Source organism: Mastacembelus armatus, chromosome 7 (genome assembly GCF_900324485.2).
Source record: "Mastacembelus armatus chromosome 7, fMasArm1.2, whole genome shotgun sequence".
NCBI lineage: Eukaryota > Metazoa > Chordata > Actinopteri > Synbranchiformes > Mastacembelidae > Mastacembelus > Mastacembelus armatus.
The window spans coordinates 4,010,917-4,035,677 of record NC_046639.1 but is presented as its reverse complement, the minus strand read 5'-3'; the positions used below and the strand labels follow the sequence as shown (position 1 = coordinate 4,035,677).

Genomic DNA, 24,761 nt, shown 5'->3' with positions numbered 1-24,761 from the left:
TCTTGAACCCCTCATGAATCTGTCACAGTCACAGCCTAACGCTTACTGCGCACTTCCTGGACAGATGAGTTTTCAGATTTTTTTTCTGCACATCTGTGAACGGAGTTTGGTTTTATCGCGGAAGAGCGATTCTTCTTGTCAGAAGGGACGAAGAGTCAGCTGACTGTTCTTGCTGAAACGTGGGTGGGGTGTAACAAAAGGTAAACGATGTGATTTCTGGTGTCACATGATGATTTTAAGACTGTGCGTGAAAACTGCACGTATGAACTTTTAGACGGGTTGTGTTTTTTCGTTAGTTGTCCTCTCCTGGCGTTGAAATGGAGCGTGAGCCTCTTTTAAGGTGGGTGTCGCTTATTATTTTGCGTTTTAATTCAAATGAAATACAACGGACAGGATTTTTACTCCATTGCCTTAACTTTCATTTCCCTTTTCTAACAGCAGTCAGAACAGAAACTACGGAATAGCCCATTCCGGTTATGTCCCAGCAGCACAGGGGGCTCCTGGTAAGATCCATGGATTTGTAATTAAGCACTTAAACTGAATGTAAAGCCCTTTCGATACGACATGTCTCTAATACAATATAAGTATAAAGTATAAAGGCCGTGGTACAGCACTCCAGTGACGTCACATTGGACTAAAGATGGCATTGGCACTGTGGTACTTGAAGCACTGCACTGTTGTATTACTGAAGGGCCACACACTGTCTGAGACTTTAATGTATGTGTAAAATCATGTATATACAGTGAGGGGTGGCAGGTTATGTCAGTCAATCAAGTCATGTTGGCAACACAAGAATTCACCTGGATTTCCTGAGATGATGATGTTCACTAAATTCTCACACAATATTTCTTTAATAGGGTAGTCATTAGTGTAACACATGAAAAGTTTACTGAAGTTTTTACTTTGGTGTGATTTTAGCAATGTTTCATCCACCTGCATCTGAGTCTCCGGGGCCCAGCGCTCCCCCAGCCAGCATGTTTGACAGCATGCCTGGGTACGAAGGAACAGTGGCAGGGGGTGGAGGTACAGTATACCTAACATTCTAGTAGTCACCTTTTTTTGTAGAACACTTTGTTTTTCCTCTCACTGAACATAGTTGTCTTTGTCAATGTATGTGGGTTTGTTGACGTGTTGCACAATGAACTAGTGGTTGATCAGGTGTCTCTCTCATGGTATTGTGTGATGGATCGTCAACATTTTAAGTTCCTAAAATTTGGCACAGTACTGTGTTTTAATGCAGTAAAGTACAATAGTTTTGATGCATTCTCTCTCTCTCTCTCTCTCTCTCTCTCTCACTCTCACTCTCTCTCTATGCAAAATAGAGGTTTGGTTAAGGTTAAAGCAATAAAACAGAATCACAGACTTTCAATATCTGCTGTAGGTGGATTTCTGCCCCCTCCAATGCCTGCCTACCCTGCTCCTCAGCCTGAGCCTGGACCTGATCAACCACATTGGAAGTGAGTTCAGACTCTTTGACTGAAAATCTATCTTGACGACTTCTTTTTAAAAAATGAAACTGTATGACATAATCTCATTCCCTCTCTGCTGCCAGTATCCCATCTATAACTGAAGATGTTGCCCGGGAGGCATTTATCCAGTTTGCCTTACGCCACTGCTGCTACAGTTCAGCACCAGCAAAGGATGGTGTGATCACTAGCATGCAGCCATTCAACACATACAGGGTAAAAGGAGTCTATATGTGTGTGTCTGTGTTTGAAAGGACCAAAAATCAACAATAGTGGTTTTGGATATTCAGCACATGAATGTCTGGTACAAAGTGTGTTTTCTATACAAATGCTTTCTTTTAGTATCGCCTTGAAACCTTTACTGAATCAAGATCTACAGAGTGGAGTCACGAGCCATACAATGGTATGTTACTGTTAGTTTGGGCATTTTCTCTTTAGGATCTGTACCTAGTAATCTTTTTTATTTTGGGTTAACCTGCTGATTTTCTTTTACATTACTTGTTTGGACTATAAAGTGTCAGAAACTAGTGAGCTCATATTGATGTCTTCAAACTGCATTGTTTTGCCAATATACTTTACATGTTTAATTTACAATGATAAAAAGTAGAAAAAAGTGAAAAAGCTGTACATTTGACAAGTGAGTTGTTAGTAAATTGTCAGCTATTCAAGTTGAAATTCTCAGTCAAAGTTTTGTGTTATTTAATGTGGGTCAGGTCAGCCTGTGGACGCCTATGCCCAACCACCTCCTGGGCCTTGGGACATTCCTGCCAAAACCCCCAGTTTTTTTATGGCTGGCAAACAGATCATCAAAGTTCCCTACACTTCATCTGTGAAGGTAAATTATTACAAGACTACATGAGATAAAACTTGTTTGGAGGTGAAAAACATGCTTTTAAAGATTTTTCCTGATGAGTGACATTTGATTTACAGAGCTGTCACATGTGTTTGGGAATGGGGCGAAAACCTTGTAGAAACTGCGCCGGTTCTGGCAATGTAAGTAATTTACCCTGTGACAAAAAGCACTATTTATTGAAAAGATTAATTTAAGAACTTTAATTAGGTTATCTGATCATATGATTTTCTTTTTGCACCTGTCAGAAAGTTTGTTGGGTGTGCAATGGATCTGGTTTGCGCCAAGGACATCAGCAATGCCACCACTGCCATGGAAGAGGGAGGGAAAAGTAAGCATTACCCATTGACAGCTAAAGGAGTGAATGCACCAGTAAGATCGGTTTAAACAGTAATTTGTGTTTTTAACATAGTGGTGGTTATTAAACATTATAATTACAGTTGCAACAGCTGTCAGGGGCGAGGATCAAGACCATGTGACACCTGTCGTGGACAACAGCAGCTCCTGGTCTACATTAACCTCACTATAGAATGGTGTGTGTCCTTATTATGGTTTATCTGCCAAAAGCCTTTTCATTAGAAGCAATGAGTGCCACTTCTAAATGATCTAAGCTCAACATTTATAGTTATTTTATACTGTTAATCAGTGTATTAAACTGGATATCCTCTCCCTTGTGTAAATGCATTCAGGACCAACAACTCTGATGACTATGTTGTAGAACAGTCAAGTGGACTTCAAATGAAAAATCTTAGCAAGGTGTCTGGCAAGGAGGTTTTCAGAGACTCTCAGCACATGGTAAATGAGTGCTTCTTACTTTCTCAGTTGGGACAGCTGTTATAGCTTTACTTCCTCTAAATATGTAGACGAGCAGGCTCACAGGCTGCCTGCACAGGATGTGTTTCACTCAAGTGAGCACAGCGGTCTTCACAACTCAAATAGCATTAACATAACACATGTGCTTCACAAGAGTAACTGTGATCTCAGTAGTCTTATTGGGCTTCAAGTTGATGTTATTCATTTTTATGCATGCATCCCCAATTATGGTTGCACTGGGTGAACGTGGGTGAAGCACTGTGGCTGAGCACATCCTGTGTGACACTGATGCAGGACTGAAGGTGCTGCTGCTGCCTTCATTAGGCAGCCTATATACTGTGTACTACACATCTTGGGCCTAATGCTGACCCTGTGTGTCTGTGCAGTCCCTACAATAAGTTAAACACTAAAATGTTTATAATCTTGCTTCATCCATCAGCCAATAAATAAACCTCAATTTAAAACTGATGGTCTTTCAGCTTTTCATAATATTTTTCTGACCACCCTGTGCAGGTATACCCAGTGATGGGTTTCCCAGACCGTACAGTGGTGCTTGCTGCGCAGCGCCTTGTCAGTGAACATCAGAGCAAGTACTTCCAGACATCACGGATTATACAACAGGTATTTATAATATTTGAATTAAATATAAAAAAAGATATTATTTGGAATGGACAGTACTAATCTTTTTGTTTTGTCTATTCTTCTGTACCTTGTCTGCAGCGTCAGACCATAGAGCTGATTCCCATTACCAAGGTGACCTACATGTGGAAACAGAAATCACATATGTTCTTTGTTTATGGGAATGAGTTTGCAGTTAATGCAGAAGACTACCCTGCTACCTGCTGCTGCTGTGCAATAATGTAATATATCAGATTTTCTTACAACTTCTGTTGAGAGATTGGGGAACCATCCTGACAGGATTAAATTTAGATGTTCAAAAGGGGTACAAAGAGGCATTAACCCTGTAACAAAAAGCACTATTTAAAGTTACACAGCAGGTCAGTTTACCTTTGACTTACTACTATAAGTGAACTATTGTTAATAGTAATTTTGTTTGTACCATGCTATTTTTATGCATACATCATGGAAAGAAAATGCTTGCTGACACAATATCAGATATTAACATAGCACTGTGTATTTACTCAATCATGAACCTCTAGGCAACAGTGACTTTTTATATTCGCAAAACCCCAAACAGAACTGACAGTAAAACTATTTGCTATGAACTTCTTGCAGCAGTGCTGTTTTTGACAATCGAATAATATATATTGAAATTCATGTTTGCTGTCATGGCAAAACTGTTTTTTTTATGTGCATCTCTTGCTAAATGTTTATGATCCGGAAAGAAAAATATGTAATAATTGCTTTGCAATGATAAAGGCATTTCAATAAACAGCACTTCATAAGGTTTTGCTGTTGAACAGTTTTGTCATAAGTGGATTGAACGTTTGTGTCCAAGTGAGTAATCACAATTACCCAGATGCTTGATGACACAACATTAATTCATGACACATCTCAAAATCTCGGTGCAAATCTCGGTGCAATATCAAAGAACTGTTATTTTCAAAGGCATGTGTAAAACATAATATTTCACAACTTATGTTTATATGAACTAGCAGAAATTGTGGTGTTTAATATTTCTGTCAAGGAAACCACCTTTTTCCTACAGTCCAGACACATGCAGGTTTGGTTAACTGTTAACTATAAATAGCCCGTAGGTGTGAATGTGAGTGTTTGTTGGGCAACCTGTCCAGCATATTCCTCTCACTCAGTGTCAGTTGTGATTGATAGTTCCCTTTTGTGCCACAGTATAAATAATGTCTATTGATTATTGGAATAAACTGTTAAATGGACTATTGTATAAAAATTGACTATTAAATGAACTATTGATTATTGCAACTTTTACAAACCAAACAATCAACTAACAGTAATTAGCAGAGTAATGTATAATGAAAATACTCATTAGTTGCAGTCCTAAAGAATACATTTAAAACATAGTTCCACCTGTAGTATAATCCCTGCTTGTATGTTACTGCATGAGTAATATGATAGTCTAAAATGGTTGACTTTTTCAGCACATGATTTATATTTGTCCTGGAGTTTTTTTAGACTGTAGCAATACAATTTTTACTTGGGTAAAGGATCTGAATACTTCCTCCACTACTGCGGACACAATATAAACCATAGGCCTAATCAAATTTTATTGACCTTTTGAACTTTTGTGCTCATATGGAAGCAGCTATTTTTTACAATACTAAAAATGTTTATGCTAGTAATATGTACACTGCAAGTCAGAAGTTTGGACACACCTTGTTGAAATTTAGGAAGTTTGAATGTAGGCCTTCTCTGAAATGAAAGCATTGAACAGATACCCATTGGACATAAAAAAGGAATCATGGAATCATTTTATTTCACAAAATTTAATCTAAATTATTTGACTCAGGAAGTAGCCACCTCTTACAGATACAGTTCTGATCATAAACTACATACTGCTGATAGCACCCATTTTTAGAAACTATAAATAATCACACAGAAAAATTTCTTCAACACTCCACACTTTGCTGAAGAGGGTGTAGTCACAATGTCTGTCCCAACGCTGCTGTTAGAGAGTAATCAGCAAAAGTTGGAACACCTGTTATAATTGTTAGCGTCAGCTTTCAAAGCTGATTTTACTTGTATTGGGGCAGAACAGCTGTAAGTTGTTAACCCATAACCTAAACTTTTTTTCTCACCTCTCGCAGTTTACAGCTTACCTTTGGACCAGGTTATTCACTTGACTTAAACTGGAAAAATGCAGGTGTGTCCAAACCTTTGACTGGTGCTTTATATATATATATATATATATATATATATATATATATACACATAAAAATATAAATGTTTTTCATTGTCATGGCGAAACGCAGACTAATTATAACTATTGTTGTTATTATCATTATAGCTATGATCATGAAACGCTGTTTCGCAATGTTTTGGTGCCGTATCGTGTCGTCATTAAAAGTGGACTGTCGCTGGCTTAATGACGTGGAGAACGTGTTTGCCATAATGATAATAAACCGTGAATACAAAGCTTCAATAAAGCAAATTAAGCTTCAGCTGTGAAACGGTGGTTGGTACTGAGTTCGCATTGGAGCCAACGCGTCTGGACAGGCAGCTGTGGGTGGAGGTCTTGGTACATTTGGTAAAACCGAAGAAGAACTGAGCGGAACGAGGTAAAGTTAGCATGCTAGCTGAATAGCCAGGTTTACCTGTCATGCTGCTAGCTAACACCTTAGCTAGGGTTACATGTACAGGCAAGTGTCGTTGGTTGGAGTATGATTTTAATCTGATAGACTATGTCTGGGTAGCTCAGGTTTGTTTCTAAACATAGCATTGGAATCTAAAAGTGGCCTCTTTAAGTAAGTCGCTTGCGTTTTAAGGCTATTAGCTTCCTCGTTTAGCCACAGTCTAGCTAGCCAAACATCGCAACAGGCTGAGTTTGCTGCTGCCTGGGACAGTAAGTGTCTGCTGCTGCTACACGTGAGTGCATGAAAACATAGGAAGTATTGAAGCACTGGTTATAGTTTCCTATCAAAATCTTTAACACTGATTGGGTATTTATATGCAAACAGGAAATGTAATAGTGCTTTTGTGTTTGACAGTTGCAGCCCCTGGAGAGTTGAGGCTCCTCCACACTCTGGTGTCTGTCAAGGCATGAGTCCGTTTCTTTGCTCTTTGTTTTCAGGCTGGGCTGATGTTTTGTGTTTTCATGGATTTATCTCACGATAGTTGTACGTTAGCTGTAACTAAGTACATTTGTATTGTAGTACTTGTATACAAACCTATAAGGTATGTTGACTTTTATTTTCATTTTTTTAGCTCGTTCTCTAGTATAGTTCACATGGAAATATTTTTAGAACATGTATTTCTTTCTCACCACTACAATTATTTGATGGCTTTCTTACAAATTACATTATTCAGCTGTATTTACAGGAATGGCTGAGGGTTGATGACTTCAAAAATAGTCAAAACTGTAAATTAAATGGCATCTATTTTGGTAATTGATTATCTTTTCAAGGACTGAATCCTTCCCAGAAGGCAGGATTTGCTGCTCGTTTAATTTTAATTTTGATAATCATTTAAATTTAATTTTAAAAATTGTCAACACTAGTATTTCTAAGGTGGGCTCTCGGTAATCATAATGGTTCATTTATTGCAATCACTACTTTGCTCTAGTACTGGTTTTAATAATGAAAAGAATACATATGAAGTGCATGCCACTGTGACTTTGACAGGCAGCGCAATGGCGTCAGCATCTGCCAGCGTGGACTCCAAGGCAGAGCTGACTGGTCTGCTGGAACAGTGGGAGAGGGATCAGCAAGGCAGCACACAGGAACTGGTTAACATCCTCACCAAGTGAGTACTTTTGGTTTTTGTCTATTAGGATGAGTTCAGTGTGACTAAAAGAAGGTTAAATGTTTTCATGTGCTGTCTTAGAATATCTGAGCTTGTCGAGAAGGAGACAGAAGAGTACCACAAAGCAGACCCAGACCCTTTCGATGATCGGCATCCTGGTATGAAGAAGAGAAAAAAACAAACAAATAAATGATGGCAGGATTACTGTAGATTGAAATATTGTGCATGTTTTTGAAATGTTCATCTTGGCCACTAGGGAGAGCTGATCCAGAATGTGTCTTAGGACATCTGCTCAAGATTTTGTTCAAGAATGACGACTTCATGAATACAGTAAGTAAGGATGTACTGAGTTTAAACAGTAGTTGTGCAAAATAACGAGGTATTTTTAGTGTCTTAGTCAGAAGGTAATGATTTTTAATCATTTTTCCCTTTGTAGCTGGTGAACAGCTATGTGATGACCAGCAGAGAATTTTCCCTGAATGCAGCAGCTTGTCGCCTGCTACAGAACATCATGCCTGGATTGGAGACAGCTGTAGTCTTTCAAGAAAAGGCATATTACTTCTGACTTAATTTTGAAATTAGAGCATTATTTCTTGTGTTTTCTTGTCCAAACAGTGTGTTTCAGTTATGTCATATATTATTGTAGCCTATTTTGTTGTTTTCCAAATGCTTATACAATGTGCTGTGTTCAGTGTGTTTAAATGTAGAGTAATAATACATGTAATTGCATGCCCTCTGCTGGTAACAGTATATATTTATGTTTAGTATGCTGACATGCTCTGTTGTAACAGTTGAGTTGTGGACATGTTTTCGACTCAGACACATAAACTTTCCCAAAAATAAGTAGTCTAGGAAAATGAAAATTCTTTTAAATTCGGAATATTCTCATATTCATTATTGTTCTGCGTTTGGGTTCCTCAGGAAGGCATAGTTGAAAAGCTGTTTAAGTGGGCTCAGGAAGCCGAGCAGCCCCTCAGGATCTATGCTACAGGCTTGTTGGCTGGTGCCATGGAGAACCAGGACATTGCAGCCAACTACAGGGAGGAGAACTCTGTTTTGGTCAGTTGGGAATTCTGCAGTACCCGCTGTCAAATTTATTTCAATGAATATTGTGATAATCATAGATAAGATTTTGTAATATCTGATAAAACTGTTATCAACAGAACAATTGACATTTTATCAGTTGGTGGTGGGAAGTAGCAAATTTTCATGAACTTATTTTTTTATGCTTTACTCTCAGGTGCCATTGATGCTGCATCGGTTGCGTGAGCTGCAGGATAAGGACGCTGAGAACAAAAGAGAAATCAAACGGCCCAGCCCTAGGAAAAGTTTGAGTGAGCCTTTGCTACCTTTGGATGAGGAGACTGTTGATGGAGGCTTTGAAGAGAAGCCCTTCACACCGGGTAGAAACGGAGGTGAAAGGGCAGGGACAGGGCCAAAAGAGGATGGTGAAATTTCCTTCTCAACCATCGAGCCTGAAAGTGAGCTTTCGTTCCGTCTCAGCTCCCCTCATAAGACCAGCAGCCATGTCAACTCAGCCGTTAAAACTATGATGAAGCCCATGTCTGCCCCAGGTTCACTGCCACACCAGGGCATGTCTGATGGCAGCATTTACTTAAAAAGGAGGGCAGAGAAGGAAAGTGGCAGGACCCCAAAACAGAAGCTAAAATTCTCTTTGCCAGATCCAGAGAGAAACTTCAGCGAGCTGTCCAACAGCAGCTGGTCTGAGATGAGCCCTTGGGTGATTGGCAACAACTATCATCTGTACCCTCTGACCCCAGAGATCGAGCAGAGGCTCATCCTGCAGTATCTCACGCCTCTGGGGGAGTATCAGGAGGTTGGTCAATTACTACCAGCCTGCGTAGACTGGAGTTACAACACTTAGGTGTCATTAATCTGAATTAGTCACAATTAACCTGCAGCTACTTTGAGAATCAGTTAATTGTTTACTTTTTACAAACTCAGTATACCAATCATCTGATGAGTCTGACCTCACAAGTGAGGAATTTCTTTTCTTTTCCAGGTATTATAGCTTGGGGTTTGGACTGATGATTAATAAAACAATAATGGCCCTGGCTGGACTGTGGAAAATGATACCCAAGCTATTATAACCATTTTTTTTGACATATAGTATATAAAGGAAAAAATTATCAATATGTTCATAGTTAAAATTATGTTTTGTAGCTGCCATAGTATTTTTTTTTTTGCATATATGTAGCTGATTAGGATATGCAGTAACTGCTTTAAGTACTTTCCCTTGTCATGTTGCAGACTTACCAGCAGATGTCAGTATTGTGTAATTATGAGAGTTTCAGAAGGTTTCAAAGCAAAGCATGTCATGCTTTGTGTGTTCCTGATATGCCTTACTCCTCTTTCTACTTGCAGCTGTTGGCAGTGTTCATGCAAATGGGAGCTCGTGAGCTACTCATGCATTATATGGATGTAAAGCAGACCAATGATGTGCAGCTCACCTTTGAGGCTCTTAAGGTAAACACTGTTTCCTGTGTTTGATCCTCAGTGGTCCCAAGATCAGGCTCTTCAGTCTTATTTTTCTTTTCTTTTCAAAGTACCTTGCATCTTTGCTGCTGCACAAGAAGTTTGCTGCAGAGTTTGTGGCTCATGGAGGAGTTCAGAAGTTGCTGGAAATTCCCCGGCCATCCATGGCTGCTACTGGAGTGTCTCTGTGCCTCTACTACCTTGCGTACAACCAGGATGCAATGGAGAGGGTACCAAACAGATACACACACTACAAAAATATCCTGTGAAATATTGGTGATGTTGCCATAAATATACCAACTGGGCTTTTCTGTCAAGTTTGTGTGCCAAAAATAAGATGGTAATGTAGCTGCTAAAACATAGCAGGATCCAGTATATAGATTTATATAATTCTGTGATGAGGTCTGTCTGAAATATTGTTAACTTATAGGCTCATGTTTTTATCCCCTTTTTCAGAATTTCCCTGGAGGAATTTTGTATATGTCAAAGATAATATATTCACAAAATCATATTTGCATTAGTATCTATGTATTTGAAGGAAAAAATATATCACCCAGCTCCAGTAGCAGTTCCAATTTTTGTTTATGCTCTCCTCTCAAGGTGTGTATGTTGCCCCACTCCATCCTGTCAGATGTGGTTGCTTACACGCTGTGGCTGCTGGAATGCTCACATGCATCCGGCTGCTGTCACGCCACCATGTTCTTCTCCATCTCCTTTTCTTTCCGTGCCGTCCTGGAGCTTTTTGACAAGCAGGATGGGCTTCGGCGCCTTGTCAATCTGGTAGGACTAGGCGGAAGTCTGCTACATGTGATGCTTACAGTTACTTACTGCTTACAGTGTAAATGTAACCATCTGAATTGATCCCAGTAAACACGTATGAAGAACTGATAAACAGAGCAGCCAGTGTAATATCAAAACGTATCATAACAGATTCTTATTGTCTGCTAATGTTTTATATGAACTGACTGCTTCCAGATTAGCACCTTGGAGATCCTGAACCCTGACGACCAAGGAGTGCTGCTAAGTGATGACGAAATTTTCTCCAGCAGGCAGACGGCCAAGCACACCTGCATGGCCCTGCGCAGGTACTTTGAGGCTCATCTAGCAATCAAGGTGGAGCAGGTGAAGCAATCCCTGCAGCGCACAGAGGGTGGTGCTCCCATTCACTCCCAGCCATATTACAAGGTACACAGAGGACAAAGAATAACTGAGATTAATATTACGGGACAATTTATTCTTTAACATTTTCAATGTATTGAATGTATGAAATTATGTGTAGTTGCTCTGATTTCTGTAATAAAGTGCTGGAGTTTGTCCTTGTAGCGGTCATTTGCTTTCTTGTCTTATTCACCAGGCAGTCAGCTACAGCCGTGAGCAGGTAGTGGAAATGATGGAGTTTCTGATAGAGTACAGTCCACTCAGTCTTTACTGGGAACCAGCAGAAGTCTTCCACAAACTGTCTTGTGTCCAGCTGCTCCTGCAACTCATTTCCATTGCCTGTGATTGGAGGACCTACTATGGCAGGTATTAACATTATGGGTATTATTCTCTTGTGCAAGGAAATTGTCCAATGCCTTTTCCTTCATACATATTTGACCAGTTGCCAACTGTAGATATTAAGTGATTTGTAGTATTGTGACATGATTATTTTTCTGTACCTAAAGGAGTGATACAGTGCGTTATGCCCTCGACATCCTGAGTATTCTCACAGTTGTTCCAAAGACCCAGCTTTTGTTGTCTGAGGCTGTCGCTGTACTTGATGAAGGAGGATCCACTGTTTCCACTGTTGGTAGGTGCTGTCAGCTGACATCCAGCATTTCATGTCAGAAATGGGATCATGTTTTAGTTAATGTCATGCACTCTTAAAAGAGTCATATTAGAATATCTTCATGATGAAGTGTTTTCCATCTCACGTGAGGAAACACTGTAAAACTACTTGCATACAGTGAATAGTCGCTAACACATTCAAGCAGTGCCCCTAGTGCATTGACTAGTTTTTGGGAATATAGTGCAGTACAATTAGAGTTGGGACCCTCCACACAGTTTAATAAAATGCAGTGGCTTTGTTTGTTTTATCAAGGCTGTGCCCAGCTCTACTGAGAGCGGGCACAACTCCAGGTTTTATTTTTCTGCAAGGTTTTTCACTTAATTGTTGGCTGTTTTTCTCCCAGGAATGAGTATAGTCCTGGCAGTAGCAGAGGGAGAGGTATTTGTGAATGATGCCGAGATTCAGAAGTCAGCTCTGCAGGTTGTCATCAACTGCGTCTGTGCTCCGGACAAACGCATGTCTAGCATTGGCAAGTTCATTGCTGGCACCCCGCGTCGTCGACTGCCCCAGCAGACCAAAGCCACTGAGAGCGTGCTCACTAAGATGTGGAATGTAGTGCAGTCCAACAATGGCATTAAGGTAGAGTTAACTCATTCCATTTACCATGCTTTTGTAATTTTTTTAAGCTGTCTTTAAAACATTGACAAAATTTCACCTCAAAATCTGTAAAACCAGGTGTGTGAAACTGTGTTTTTGCCCACAAACTTGGCATCTACTCATGGATCCTTACAGGTGATTTATTGGTAAAAAGACTGGACTTATAAGTGCCTGTATTGTGGGATCTGTGCAAAACACTTATTAAAGCCTCCACAGACACATATATCCATACACTGAATGCAGTGCAGATGCCATGCTAGGCTGACCTGCAGGGTACTAAGGGTTCTGTGTAAGAACATGCCATTGGAATATTACAGAAATAACGCTAGAGAAGCGATGAGTAAGAAAAATTGGTTGTCGTTGTCTCAAGTGACATCAGCTTAGCAATTCCACAACAAAGGAATTTCTTCAGCTTGCACAGGATTGAAACACTCTGGTGCAAGTTTATGTACACCAAGCTAAAACCAATGCAGTATAATACAGCGGACCTGCAGTAAATCCACCTTCATGAAGTTGAGAATGTTCAATTTGTGCTGAAACTGTTTTTGAGAGGTGTTGATTCAACTGGAGGCTGTAATTTGGGATGCCATTCTACTGTATTGCATTATGTAGAGAGGTGTTTCTAAATGGGTGGACAAAATAATAAACACCTGTCAGTATACTGCAGTGCAGTTCAGCTGCACCACCAGCTATGTCCTTCAGAGTGATTATACAGTTGAATCAACACATCAGAACAAAAGTTGAGCATTAAAACTTTTATAAGAGCTGCATTACTGTTGAATTAGACTGAATTAGATTTATATAAGTGTACATGATAAAGTGGGAACCGCATCATATACAATCCACTTAGATTAGCAAAGACTCATAACTCTGAGAGTGCCTCCCTTTGTAAAATTCGACTTTATTGCACTCCGAAAGAGCATTACAAATGTTCTGAGCTTCCTCTGGTTGTACATCAGGTACAAATGACATTGAGGTAATGGATGTGAGTCTTTGTTAATCAGATTATTTTTTTTGGACTCTGAAGCGAGTACGAAGAACAAAAGATGTGTAACTGTCCAAATATTTACAGTATGGATCTTGTGTCAGACTGTAAAACTGGGATGTGGAAAAAAGCTGCCGGGGTGAGGTGTGTACTGCCTAAACAAAAAAAATTTCTAACATTATCTCCTTCTATCTTCTTTCTTTTCTAGTTGGAATCGTCCTAATAACGTTACTGATGTCCTCAGTTGTGCCAGCTGTTGTTATTTAACTTATATTTTGCGTCTGTCCTGTAGGTGCTGCTGTCTCTGCTAACAGTGAAGATGCCCATTACAGATGCAGATCAGATCCGAGCTCTGGCCTGCAAGGCTCTGGTGGGTCTGTCTCGCTCCAGCTCTGTCAGACAGATTATCAGCAAGCTGCCTTTGTTTTGCAGCGGACACATTCAGCAGCTCATGAAGGAGCCTGTGCTCCAGGACAAACGTAGTGAACATGTCAAGTTCTGCAAGTTTGCAGCTGAGTTAATAGAAAGGATCTCTGGAAAACCGCTGCTGATAGGTACAGATGTGTCCCTGGCATGGCTCCAGAGGGCCAGTGTGGTCGCTCAATCCAGGATCACCTTCCCTGAGAAAGAGCTGCTGTTGCTTATTAGGAACCACCTCGTGGCCAAAGGCCTTCATGACACAGCCACCACACTCACCAAGGAGGCAGATCTCCCGATGGTATGTCTGTCTCATTCGTCCCATTCAGCTTCTGCTTTCTCTCCTGTTGCTCCTCCTCCACCTGCCTCTCCTGTTACTACTCTACCCCGCACACCACGGCTGGCAAATGGTGTTGGGTCAAGACTTGGAAACCATCCCCCTCATTCATCCACCCCAGGATCAAGCCATTCACAAACCCGTCCCACCACGTCCCAGCCCACTGGGTCTTGTTCTGCTGCTTTCCCCTCGATACCCACCCCCCACTGTAGCAATGGCTCCCCGCTTATTGGCCGGATTGTTTTCTCTCGTGAGAGGCAAACAGGGTGCAGTACAGTGAGCTGCAAGAAACCTCGGGTGCTGAGGCAAAAATCTGATCATGGTGCCTTTAGCCAGAGTCCAGCTATGAAGAAGCAGTTTGACAGGCACCTGCCCTCTCCACCTGCATTAGACAGCATTATCACTGAGTATCTGAGGGAACAGCATGCACGCTGTAAAAACCCTGTCGCAACATGTCCGCCTTTCTCTCTTTTCACCCCCCATCAATGCCCCGAGCCCAAACAGAGACGCCAGGCACCCATCAACTTCACATCTCGACACACACGAAGGGTCATATATCCCAAATATGGAGGAGTGGATGGAGGATGCTTTGACAGACATCTCATCTTCAGCAGGTATGTTTCAACCTCTTTGTAGGATTTGTTAGATTTATGTTTTATTTTATTTTACACCAAATGTGATTATCCTCTGCAAGCATTTCATTTCAATCTTTTTTTCTTTTTGCCCAGGTTCCGTCCCATCTCTGTTTTCAGGGAGGCTGATGAGGATGAAAGTGGATTTATGTGTTGTGCCTTCTCAGCTCGCGAGCGGTTCCTAATGCTTGGGACATGCACGGGCCAGCTCAAACTCTACAATGTTTTTACAGGCCAGGAGGAAGCCAGCTACAGCTGTCACAGTTCCGCCATCACTCACCTGGAACCCTCACGGGTCAGTAGGCAAAATTACTAATATATTAAGAAGTTTCCATAATCTAGTTTTCGTTGTTGCTGTTACATATAATTATCCTCTAACATGCTACATATTGTAAAGTCCCAGCCATTTTCACTCTGCTGAATGTGTAGTTATTGTGATTTATGTATTGAAATGACAATGTTTGTTTGTACTATCTGAGTTTACAGCTAGTTTAAAAGCAGTGTGATTCAGCCACTTTGACAGTTGTGATTACTAAATGTCAAACCTCCAACAACCGTACATTGTGATTGGACTTTCCATTATAGCAGAAAATAACCTACATCCAGTAATTCTGAAATGAAAAATTCTTTCCTATTGTTAGCTTGTTGGGTTTTTATTTTTATTTATTTATTTATTTATTTTTCCCCTAGTAAGTTAGGATTAAGTGTACTTTTAAGGATATGTTCATCTTTTTTGTGGAAAAATCACATGATATAAAGTAGTATTACTCCAAGCTGAGTATGTTTACATGTTTTTTTTAAACATGTTTTATATTTTTAGGATGGATCTCTGCTCTTAACATCAGCCTCTTGGAGTTACCCCCTATCTGCCCTATGGGGCATGAAATCAGTGTTCATCATGAAGTAAGTAATGGCTGTACAAAGGACTGAACTCATTTATCAGCTACATAGAAAATGCGATGTTAAATAAAATAACAATATTGTCAGAAAACATGAATGACATGCCTGCTGTCTGACCACACCTTATTGATCAGCAGTTAAGACAGGGACTGTGCCTGCATGTGATCCCACTGCCTCCATGTCATGGTCTTCTCTGCCCAGTGTTAGAGCAGCTGCCGAAAGGAGATGACATACTGTTTTAATGTAACAGCCTAAAGGCTCCAGCGTTCAGTTCATGGAGCACAAACATTTGGCTTCATTCATCTGCACACATCCACACTGGAACCCAAGCAGCAGTTCTGATTGATTCAGAGTCGTTCTACAGTGTCTTAAACAATTACAAGGTTCACACTGGCTCGATTAAATGCTGTAAAATCGCTCTGTTCCTCAGACATTCCTTTCTAGGTGACCATTATGTGGAGTTCAGCAAGCTTTCACAAGATCGTGTCATTGGGACTAAGGAACATATAGCACGTGTATGTATGCATTTTGTTACATTTCAATATAAGATAAAAATATGGAAAAGCCTGGTATGATGTAAAATGGCACTTCTCCTTGTAGATTTATGATATCCAGACAGGGCAGGTGACCCTGACTCTCAACAACCCAGACCTGGCTAACAACTACAAGAGGAACTGCGCCACCTTCAACCCCACAGATGACCTTGTGCTGAATGACGGTGTGCTGTGGGATGTGCGCACAGCTCAGGCCATCCACAAGTTTGACAAATTCAACATGAACATCAGTGGTGTGTTTCATCCCAATGGCCTGGAGGTCATCATAAACACAGAAATTGTATCCTTTGTCTAACAGAAATACTGTATAGTTAGTGTATTGACCGTTTAAGGAAATTTGTTTTTTTTTTTTTTTTTTTGTTGCTGTCAAGACCTCTGTTGACTGGGAAGTAAAGTGAAGCCCACTATCTGTTATGTTTTTATCAAATGAAATGTATGGCCTTTTTGAAGTATGAGATAGTAGAGCATCATATACATGAAAAATGTTCATCCTTTTGAAGGAAAAAAATGTTGCAACATTTGATTCTTTAATTGCTAAAATGAACTGCAGAAAAAAAAGTGATTACATTGAAGAAATGTGTTCAACAGTTCATTAAGCTGACCAGAATAAAAAAAAAAACAAAACAGTTGCATCAGTGACTGAATTTGGAGTAACTCCAATGATGTGACAACTATTAAGCTTTTATTTCACTACTAAACATTAAATATTTATTGCACTTAAAATTGATTTTACTCCCCTGGGGACGGTTTAAATTGCTGTGTAATTAAATTTGTAGCAGACCTAATTGATAGAAGTGAAAAAAGATTGTCCTGGTCCTTAGCTGGAGTCTCAGTGGGATCTGCGGACTTTCCACCTCCTCCACACAGTTCCCGCTCTAGACCAGTGCAGGATAGTCTTCAACAACAATGGCACTGTCATCTATGGAGGTAAATACAGGAGCCGCTGCATAATGGGATATGTGGAGCATTTGGCATCAAGCCTACAACTCACTCCACAGTCAGTGCAAGTGTGTGAAAGGTGTGTTTTTGAGTGGAAGGCTGGTAATTATGACACAAAGTGAGCATGTGTGTATTTTGGGGGAGAGGTGTGAACAGAGCCTGTTGAGTTGTATGTGTATGTGTACGTACATGGTGCACGTGTCCATGTGAATGCTTGATACCACTGTGACTCAGAGCCATATGGACAGATGGATCAGTGTAGAACTGGCAACAGACAGAACCAGCTGGTTCAAGCCACCTCACAGGAAGAGCCACAGTCTTGCCATAATGGATCTGCCCATACAACCAACACTTGAACCTCTTGAGCCAGAACCATAGCTAACCAGCTCATTGTGCACAGTTTTTATTTTCTTTGTGCTGCTTTCTGTCGCTCTTTGTTTTTGCAGCAATGTTGCAGGCTGATGATGAAGATGACATGATGGAGATGCAAATGAAAAGTCCATTTGGCTCATCGTTTAGGACCTTCAATGCCACAGACTACAAACCAATTGGTAAGGTTTCCTGCCCTCAATTTAGTAATCGTTCCCCGAATTCTTTCACAATTGTTTGTTTGAAAACCTTTTCTGTTCTACTTGTGAGTTTGCAGTCCAGCCCGTAAGTATTTGAATCATTAGGCTTTTTTTTGTTTTTGTTTTTTCTGCTTCCATTCATTCAGTTTGAAATAAAATAATACATATTACATTAAAATGCCAAGTCTCAGGTTTAATTTGAGTTGGTTTATATCATTTTAGAAAAAACTGTGTGGGAGATATAACCTTTTTAATACATAGCACCAGAGCTTGGGGATTTAAAAGTAATTGGACAGGTATGCAGAAAATCAAAAAGTCATCATATTTAATATTTTGCCTGAAGCCTTTAACCTATTGACATAACCAGACACTTTGTATTGTCCCTAGTGAGGCTCTTGCAGGCCCTCAGTGTAGCCATCTTTAGCTCTTACTTGTCGTAGGATTGTCTGCCTTGCTTTGGCCTTATATTTAGGATGGCTGTACTGAACCATTTCAACTTTCTCTTGAGGGAGATTTTTTTTTTTTTTTTTTTTGTTTCATCAGCTTGTAGAACTTTGTTTCTCAACTCTGGATTTCTCTGTGTAGGATTTAGTGACCTGCAATCTGCCCTTTTGGTTTTAAGTCCATCATCTGTCTTTCTTTTGTGCATGAACTAATGTTGAAAGGACACGTCTCTGCTCTTAGAAACCTTTAGTAACCAAGTGTGCAGTTATTTATTTTTAAACTTTTACCATCTGAAGAGATTGTGTTAAAGGGGTTGGTTGTATGTCACACAGCTCTCTCTGTTATTGATGTCAACTCAAACTAAAGATGAGACTTTAATGCAGGTGATGTAGGGTATGCAATTTTATTTCAAATTGATGCACGTAGCCTGAACAAAGTAATCACATTTATTTACTGTAATATTTTACTTTTCTATCTATTCTAACATTTTCAGAGATGTACTGACATGTTCTTTGCTCTCTCTTCAGCCACTATTGATGTTAAGAGGAATATATTTGACCTTTGCACCGATACAAAGGACTGCTATTTAGCTGTGATTGAGGTAAATCCTTATGATCATGTGGCATTAAAATATAATTATTTTTGCCAAAGGCTGTAATAATGTTTGTACATGTAAATAAATAAAAGAAATGAATTTTCTTTCTCTGCTGTATCCGTCACATAGAACCAAGACTCTGTCAACACTGACACGGTGTGCAGGTTATATGAAGTTGGTCGGCAGAGACTTGCAGAGGAAGAAGAGGAGGATGAGGAGGATCAGGTTTAAACTTTGTTCTTTTATTTTTGTAAAGCACTGCCTCTGTTATTCCTGAGAAATGAATTGTTAATGGCCTTTTTGTCATCTGTGCACCAGGAGGACGACGATCAGGAGGAAGATGACGATGATGACGAGGACTCGGACGACGATGTTGATACCGATCCCCTTATTGCCGAGCTAGAGAACGAGAACGGCGCAGAGGACGAGGATGACGAAGAAGAGGATGATGGGAATGATGAATTCTCTCCCTCTGATGAGGAGGTGGCACGTCTTCTTGAAGAGGATGCTGACGCTGGGGATGATGATGATGAGGACGACAATGATGAGGACGATTCTGAAAATGACGACGTCGATCTGGATGGCGACAATGGTGAGTAGCACTTTGTGTGAGCCATGTGTGGAACATTAAGTTTCTATAAATCTTACAATGTTGTTGAGATGTATGGATTCCAAGCTCTATGGTGAACATGTAATATTTGCCTTCTGTTACTCTTTTCTGTTTTATTTCATTTTTAATTGAGGAAATGGTTTGAAGAGCACAGTGTAGATAAAAAAACCAGCAGCCATAACGCAGGAACACATAATGAGACTTCTGTCCATGATTGATGATGTTGCTCAAGTGAATGCTAGTAAGTTTGCCAATATGCCTACCTCAGCTAAGTGTAATCATATGATCAGCACCCAGTCATTCAGGTTGCTTCTGTTTCATAGTAAGAGCACACTGTTTTTGAAGGAATATTGTCAGTTCCTGTGGAATTAAAAATTAAAAAAAAATTGTGTGTCTTTCAGAGTATGACAGGATTTAGTGCTCTTCTCATTATGCCCAAGCTGCTTTGTCTTTGCCATTATGTCAGATTTATCCATCATGCACTGACCTCTGCAGCACCAAGTCTCAGCATCTCCTCATTCCTAAGTCTGTATTTGTCTCTCACACAAACAGACAGTTCGGACATCTCTGACCTTGAGGATGACATCATCTTATCCCTGAATGAGTGAGGAGCCATGGCTGTGTGTGACAGAGTAACTGGACATGTCGAGACTTCTTCCTCACAGACATTTGAGCTGCAGAAGAGAAGAAAAATGAGGGTAATATCAGCAAATAAGGTGGGAGATAATGCATAGCATTGTCAGTTTGAAAAAGTAGGTGTCTGCACACTTTGAGGCTCTGGGTGACAGGACCAAGAAAAACCTGACAGACAGAGGGGGGGGGGAAAACAGTGCACCCAAATTGACTTTACTGGTACGTGTGATTGTATATGATATAGTTTTATAAAACAAGGGGGCTTGAAGATGAATGGAAATGCCAGTCCAGTAGAAGAACAGAAGAAAAGTTTTATAGTATTTCATACTGAGGGCTTTTTAACTGAGCCTCTTCATTTGATATTAATTCACTCAATTTGTGAGCTTCTCTTTGGTCACAGATGTGTCTTTGTAGGACTGTGGGTCTGCATTTGTGTGACACAGGATACAATGTGGTCAGACCTGTATTTCACAATACCGCCTGGAATAATCACCAAAAAGTACTGAAGTATTGTATTAGGCAGCTAATGTAATGCACAGACATGTTGCCGACGGTTCATCAAGCATCAAACCCACTTTCAGATTTTACTTTCACTATAAACCAATGACCAAAATGCCGCATTCAGCAGGACCGTGTGTGAACGTCACCTCCTGATTTCATTGTGTAAATAGAGAAGTTAAATCAACTTGGTGCTCTTGAATTGCTGAACTAGCGCACACTGTAACAAAACTATTGATACACCTGCTCATTGTCAGCATGTGCCAGATGTACAGAGGCTTCCACAGCTGTCAACCTTTGTGTTATTTCACACCCCTTTTAAGCCAGAGAAGGATTTTCTTTTAGTGGATGTTTCTTTAAAACATTGAAAAGACTGAAAGACTTGTGCTATTGATAATGACACAGGTCCAATAAAATACAGTGTTACATTAGAAAACAAAGGACTTACCACAGGAACTTTAGTCCAACACTGATAATTTGGTAACTCCATGCATTGGAATAAAAGCCGATTGTGTTAAATCTCAAGACTTTAAAAGTACTGGAAATAGAAGACGACAGTAAAATTAGTTTATTTCAAATGTATGTCCTCTGATCGACTGACTTTTGCTCCATACGCTCAATATTATGAAAACGGATGCCTGGCACTTGCACACTTTTTGAAAGCATTGCAAGCATTTCATTATTTTTGTTTTTGCCTTGTATGTGTTTATTTTATGTGTTTTCCATAAGGAAACTTTTACATTGAGTTTCTTTAGACAGTCTATGTACAGCTTGTATGTATCTAAAGTATTTTTACTATTAATAAAATAAGAAAATTAGTTTTGTGTGCTTCTTTAATGCTGTCACACCAGAGGTGTCCTACCATTTGTTGCTTTTAAAAGGGATCAGCAAAAGTGCATTTGCAAAATGGTCCCAAGATCAAGGCGTCATCAACAAACTTGATCAGCGTTTTAGGTAATTAAATAATCAATACATTTTAAGGCAATCATTTCAAAGATTTGAGTGCCCCTGCAGTGTGCCACACCTGGAAATGTGTGAGGAGGCACTCAAAAGGTCACCACTAGCTGTCACTAAATCTTTCACATTTTAGACATTGTGACTTTAAATGATACTCCAGCAAAGACTCAGTATATTATCCATGTTTAGGAAAGTGATAAAAGCTATGCACGACTCTTTTTCGTTTTAGACCACGTTTAAAATAACATTCTCTAGATATCTTTGCATAACATCAAACTTGTAATGAAATTTAAGTTCACATTTTTCAATGCAGTTTTGAGTGTAAAAATCATGTGTAACACCTGTATGCCACAATACTTTTTCTATGTAATTTTCTTGTGAGGACAGGAAAACTATGGCTCAGTTGTCCATTATGTCTTTGCCTACATCCTGTGCTCATGCTGCTCCCACCATCTTCCCAGCAAAGACAATTACAGGATAAAAACACTGCTGCTAATTCTGGTATATGTATCCTGCTAAAGGTAATTTCCAGTATGTACCATCCATACCATATATTTATACATTGAGAGGTTTATACATTACATAATATACAAGTATGGATGTTATGCTGTGCATTTGTAGCATATGAAAAATAATATCCTTATGGCTATAACATACCGTCAAATATTTATGTACCTTACATACCCATTCAGTGACATTGCTTAGGCCTCTTGATTGCTGAAATGTGCATACAAGGATTTGCCACTAAATTTTCCTGTGGCCTCCTCCACAGTTAATAATAGAACACATTAAAATAGTCACCAGAACCATGTTAACACAGATCAAATAAGGCTCCTAAATTGTGTTTGTGAGTGTGTGTGTGTGTGTGTCTGCAGAGGCACGTGTGTGTACATGTGTACAGACTGATTATTTGTACAAGTAGCGATTTCTGCACAAAATGTTTGATCTTTTGATGTGTAAAGAAATAAAAATTGTATATTTCTGTGTGACGGTAGGTGATGGATGACATTGGAGGATATGCTTGTTATTACTTCCTCGGCTGGCTCTTATTGTCTGCTGACTTTGGAAGTAACAGATACCAGCTCTCACTGTATTAGGCAACCCCTGTTTGGAGTGAACCACTGTCTCATCCTCACACTGCTGCTGCAGTGGAGCCTGAGCTAAATGTGTAACCACCACACTTAAAAAGTAAAACATTGGCAGAAAAATTATAAATGCAAGAAGGCTTTTTCAAATATTTTTTCATCAGAAATGTCTTTTGTTCCATCAGTATTGTCACTGAAGCACATATGGAGCACATTTTCTGCAAGTATGGAACCTCATAATTTGTTTTATTTTATTTATTCTTAAATGTTTATTAGTTGGGATGTGTATTTATCCCCCACACTCCTCCATCTTTATGTATGTGATTGGAACACCGCCCACAGTGTTCCACTTGAAGTAATAGACAGATGGGAGTCAGTCACAGCGTTGCTATGATGGAGAGAAATTACCCTGCTGAATACTGCCCTCCCTCCCACACTATAAACTCAGTAGACGCTCAATATTCACCAAATCACTCTATTTTTCCAGTCATGATTGCCTTGCCCATAGGACAAGACAGCTCAATGCATTGAAATGACCAGATGTACTGAGCAATGGGTGAGATGCTGCATGACAAAGATTTTTGAAATGTGTATGCATCTGTTTAAAACCTCAGGGTTTAAAGGTGCGCTGTATTCCTACAGCACAGTGATGTTTAAATGCCTCAATCAAGATATGGGCAACACAGCTTGGCAGAGGAAGATTGTCATGGTAAAAGAATAATGGTGTTCCTGAAATGTTCACCAGTATTATGCTGTCTGTTACACACATTCTGTGCAGTACTGTGGCTAAGTGTCCTTTGCCACCCTGAAATAATTCATAGGTGGTAGTGCTGGGTTTCCATAGACTCTAATTCTACAAGTTTGAACAGTCGCAGGAAAGTAACGCATGTACAGTATTCATCATCACCCTACAGATTACAGTAGTTACTCACCTTATGATATACTGGTGTGCTCAGGTCTCACCTGGGTGTGCCAGATCACTGTTTCCTCTATACCACTGACCACGGGCAATATATGTAGTTTAAAAATAACACGGTGGGTGATTTATATGGAAATTTGTGAACTCTGTCTATTTAAACTCAAAGTTTTAGGTCATTAAAAGATGAGTAGATAAATAGTAATGGTTTTCTCCCCCACTAATGTTGGAGTATTTAAACTTTCATGAGTGGAAATAAAAGTCACAGAAAATGTCACTGAACAGTTAACATAGTAAATAACTATAATAATTATAATTAATATAAATAAATAAAATCTGATCATGTCATTTCTGGTACTGGGACTTATCACTTCGGGAACAATGTTACATATACAGTCCTGTCTGCAGATTTCAGCAGTGACAGTAAGTTACAGAATAATATCCACAGCTCTGATTTACAGCTCATTATTCTACAATACAGACTTAGGCATAAACCTCTGGTCAATAGTAGTTAGAGTTTTTGAAATACCACTTTGTTTTTTGTGAAATGCATCTAAGAAACCAGCCAGTAGTGGTTGTGATGCGGGTCTACTGGGACACAGTTTGCCTAACCTTTCCGTCACATTCAAAGGGGAAACTGGCTGTTAGGAATTAGTTGCGTCTCATCTGTGTGGGAGCATGACTGCACTATGACAAAGCAGCGCCGGTAGTGGGTCTGTTTCTTTGAAATGACTCAACCAGGAGGTGCTTCCCCACATGGTCTGGCCTGATGGGCAACACCGGGAGCTACATTATGGCCATCATCATGGCCAACAGGCTCCTGAAGCAACACACTCAAAAAGAAAAAGAAAAGAAATGTTAAAAATGCAGTTTGTGATGGATGCACCTGGCATGTAGATAGAGAGACACGGGGAGAGCGAGGGCGCACATATTTGCAAATGCTTGACACATCAGTGTTGACAAAACGAGTCATGTGACGATCGTGAAGATGGCGCAGCTGATGGTATATTGCAGTTTTCTCAGCATTTTTTGAACAAGCTCGATAGTTCGGACCGGTGAACAACATCGCGACCTATTACTAATTATCGAGCGTCTCAGCCCGTTCAGCCTATTGTGGATCAGCTGGAGCTGAGCGCCACTGGCCTGCGGAAGGGAGGGAGGAAAAGCGAGAAAACAAAGAAATTAAATAAATAAGCTTCGAGGAAAACAAATCTTCCCGTTCCGTTTGAAATGCGACTGCAATAA

General features: G+C 39.9%; 2 protein-coding genes across 4 annotated transcripts; both read left to right on the top strand.

Annotated features, from left to right (window-relative positions):
• The first annotated feature begins 17 nt into the window (after positions 1 to 17).
• On the top strand, positions 18 to 4,539 carry ssuh2rs1 (ssu-2 homolog, related sequence 1). Of its 2 annotated transcripts, none has more exons than XM_026332872.2 (14): positions 18 to 200; positions 297 to 340; positions 442 to 503; positions 919 to 1,023; positions 1,382 to 1,457; positions 1,553 to 1,682; positions 1,809 to 1,869; positions 2,180 to 2,301; positions 2,397 to 2,459; positions 2,565 to 2,647; positions 2,757 to 2,849; positions 3,006 to 3,111; positions 3,643 to 3,750; positions 3,850 to 4,539. In XM_026332872.2, the coding sequence occupies exons 2-14, from the start codon at positions 318 to 320 to the stop codon at positions 3,991 to 3,993; spliced, it is 1,176 nt and encodes a 391-aa protein (XP_026188657.1). In that variant the 5' UTR covers positions 18 to 200; positions 297 to 317; the 3' UTR covers positions 3,994 to 4,539. The 2 variants fall into 2 exon arrangements, with proteins under 2 accessions (XP_026188657.1, XP_026188656.1); XM_026332871.2 differs by having other exon boundaries at positions 439 to 503.
• Positions 4,540 to 6,122: 1,583 nt separating this feature from the next.
• On the top strand, positions 6,123 to 21,376 carry dcaf1 (ddb1 and cul4 associated factor 1). 2 transcript variants are annotated; one of them, XM_026332317.2, is made up of 25 exons: positions 6,123 to 6,341; positions 7,404 to 7,524; positions 7,606 to 7,682; positions 7,781 to 7,854; positions 7,961 to 8,074; positions 8,446 to 8,583; positions 8,765 to 9,361; positions 9,910 to 10,011; positions 10,092 to 10,250; positions 10,621 to 10,800; positions 10,996 to 11,205; positions 11,375 to 11,544; positions 11,685 to 11,809; positions 12,192 to 12,427; positions 13,723 to 14,798; positions 14,913 to 15,111; positions 15,637 to 15,719; positions 16,147 to 16,231; positions 16,317 to 16,550; positions 17,104 to 17,197; positions 17,656 to 17,760; positions 18,750 to 18,823; positions 18,947 to 19,042; positions 19,136 to 19,409; positions 19,980 to 21,376. In XM_026332317.2, the coding sequence occupies exons 2-25, from the start codon at positions 7,412 to 7,414 to the stop codon at positions 20,033 to 20,035; spliced, it is 4,671 nt and encodes a 1,556-aa protein (XP_026188102.1). In that variant the 5' UTR covers positions 6,123 to 6,341; positions 7,404 to 7,411; the 3' UTR covers positions 20,036 to 21,376. The 2 variants fall into 2 exon arrangements, with proteins under 2 accessions (XP_026188102.1, XP_026188103.1); XM_026332318.1 differs by lacking the exon at positions 6,123 to 6,341 and adding an exon at positions 6,361 to 6,957.
• The last annotated feature ends 3,385 nt before the right edge of the window (positions 21,377 to 24,761 follow it).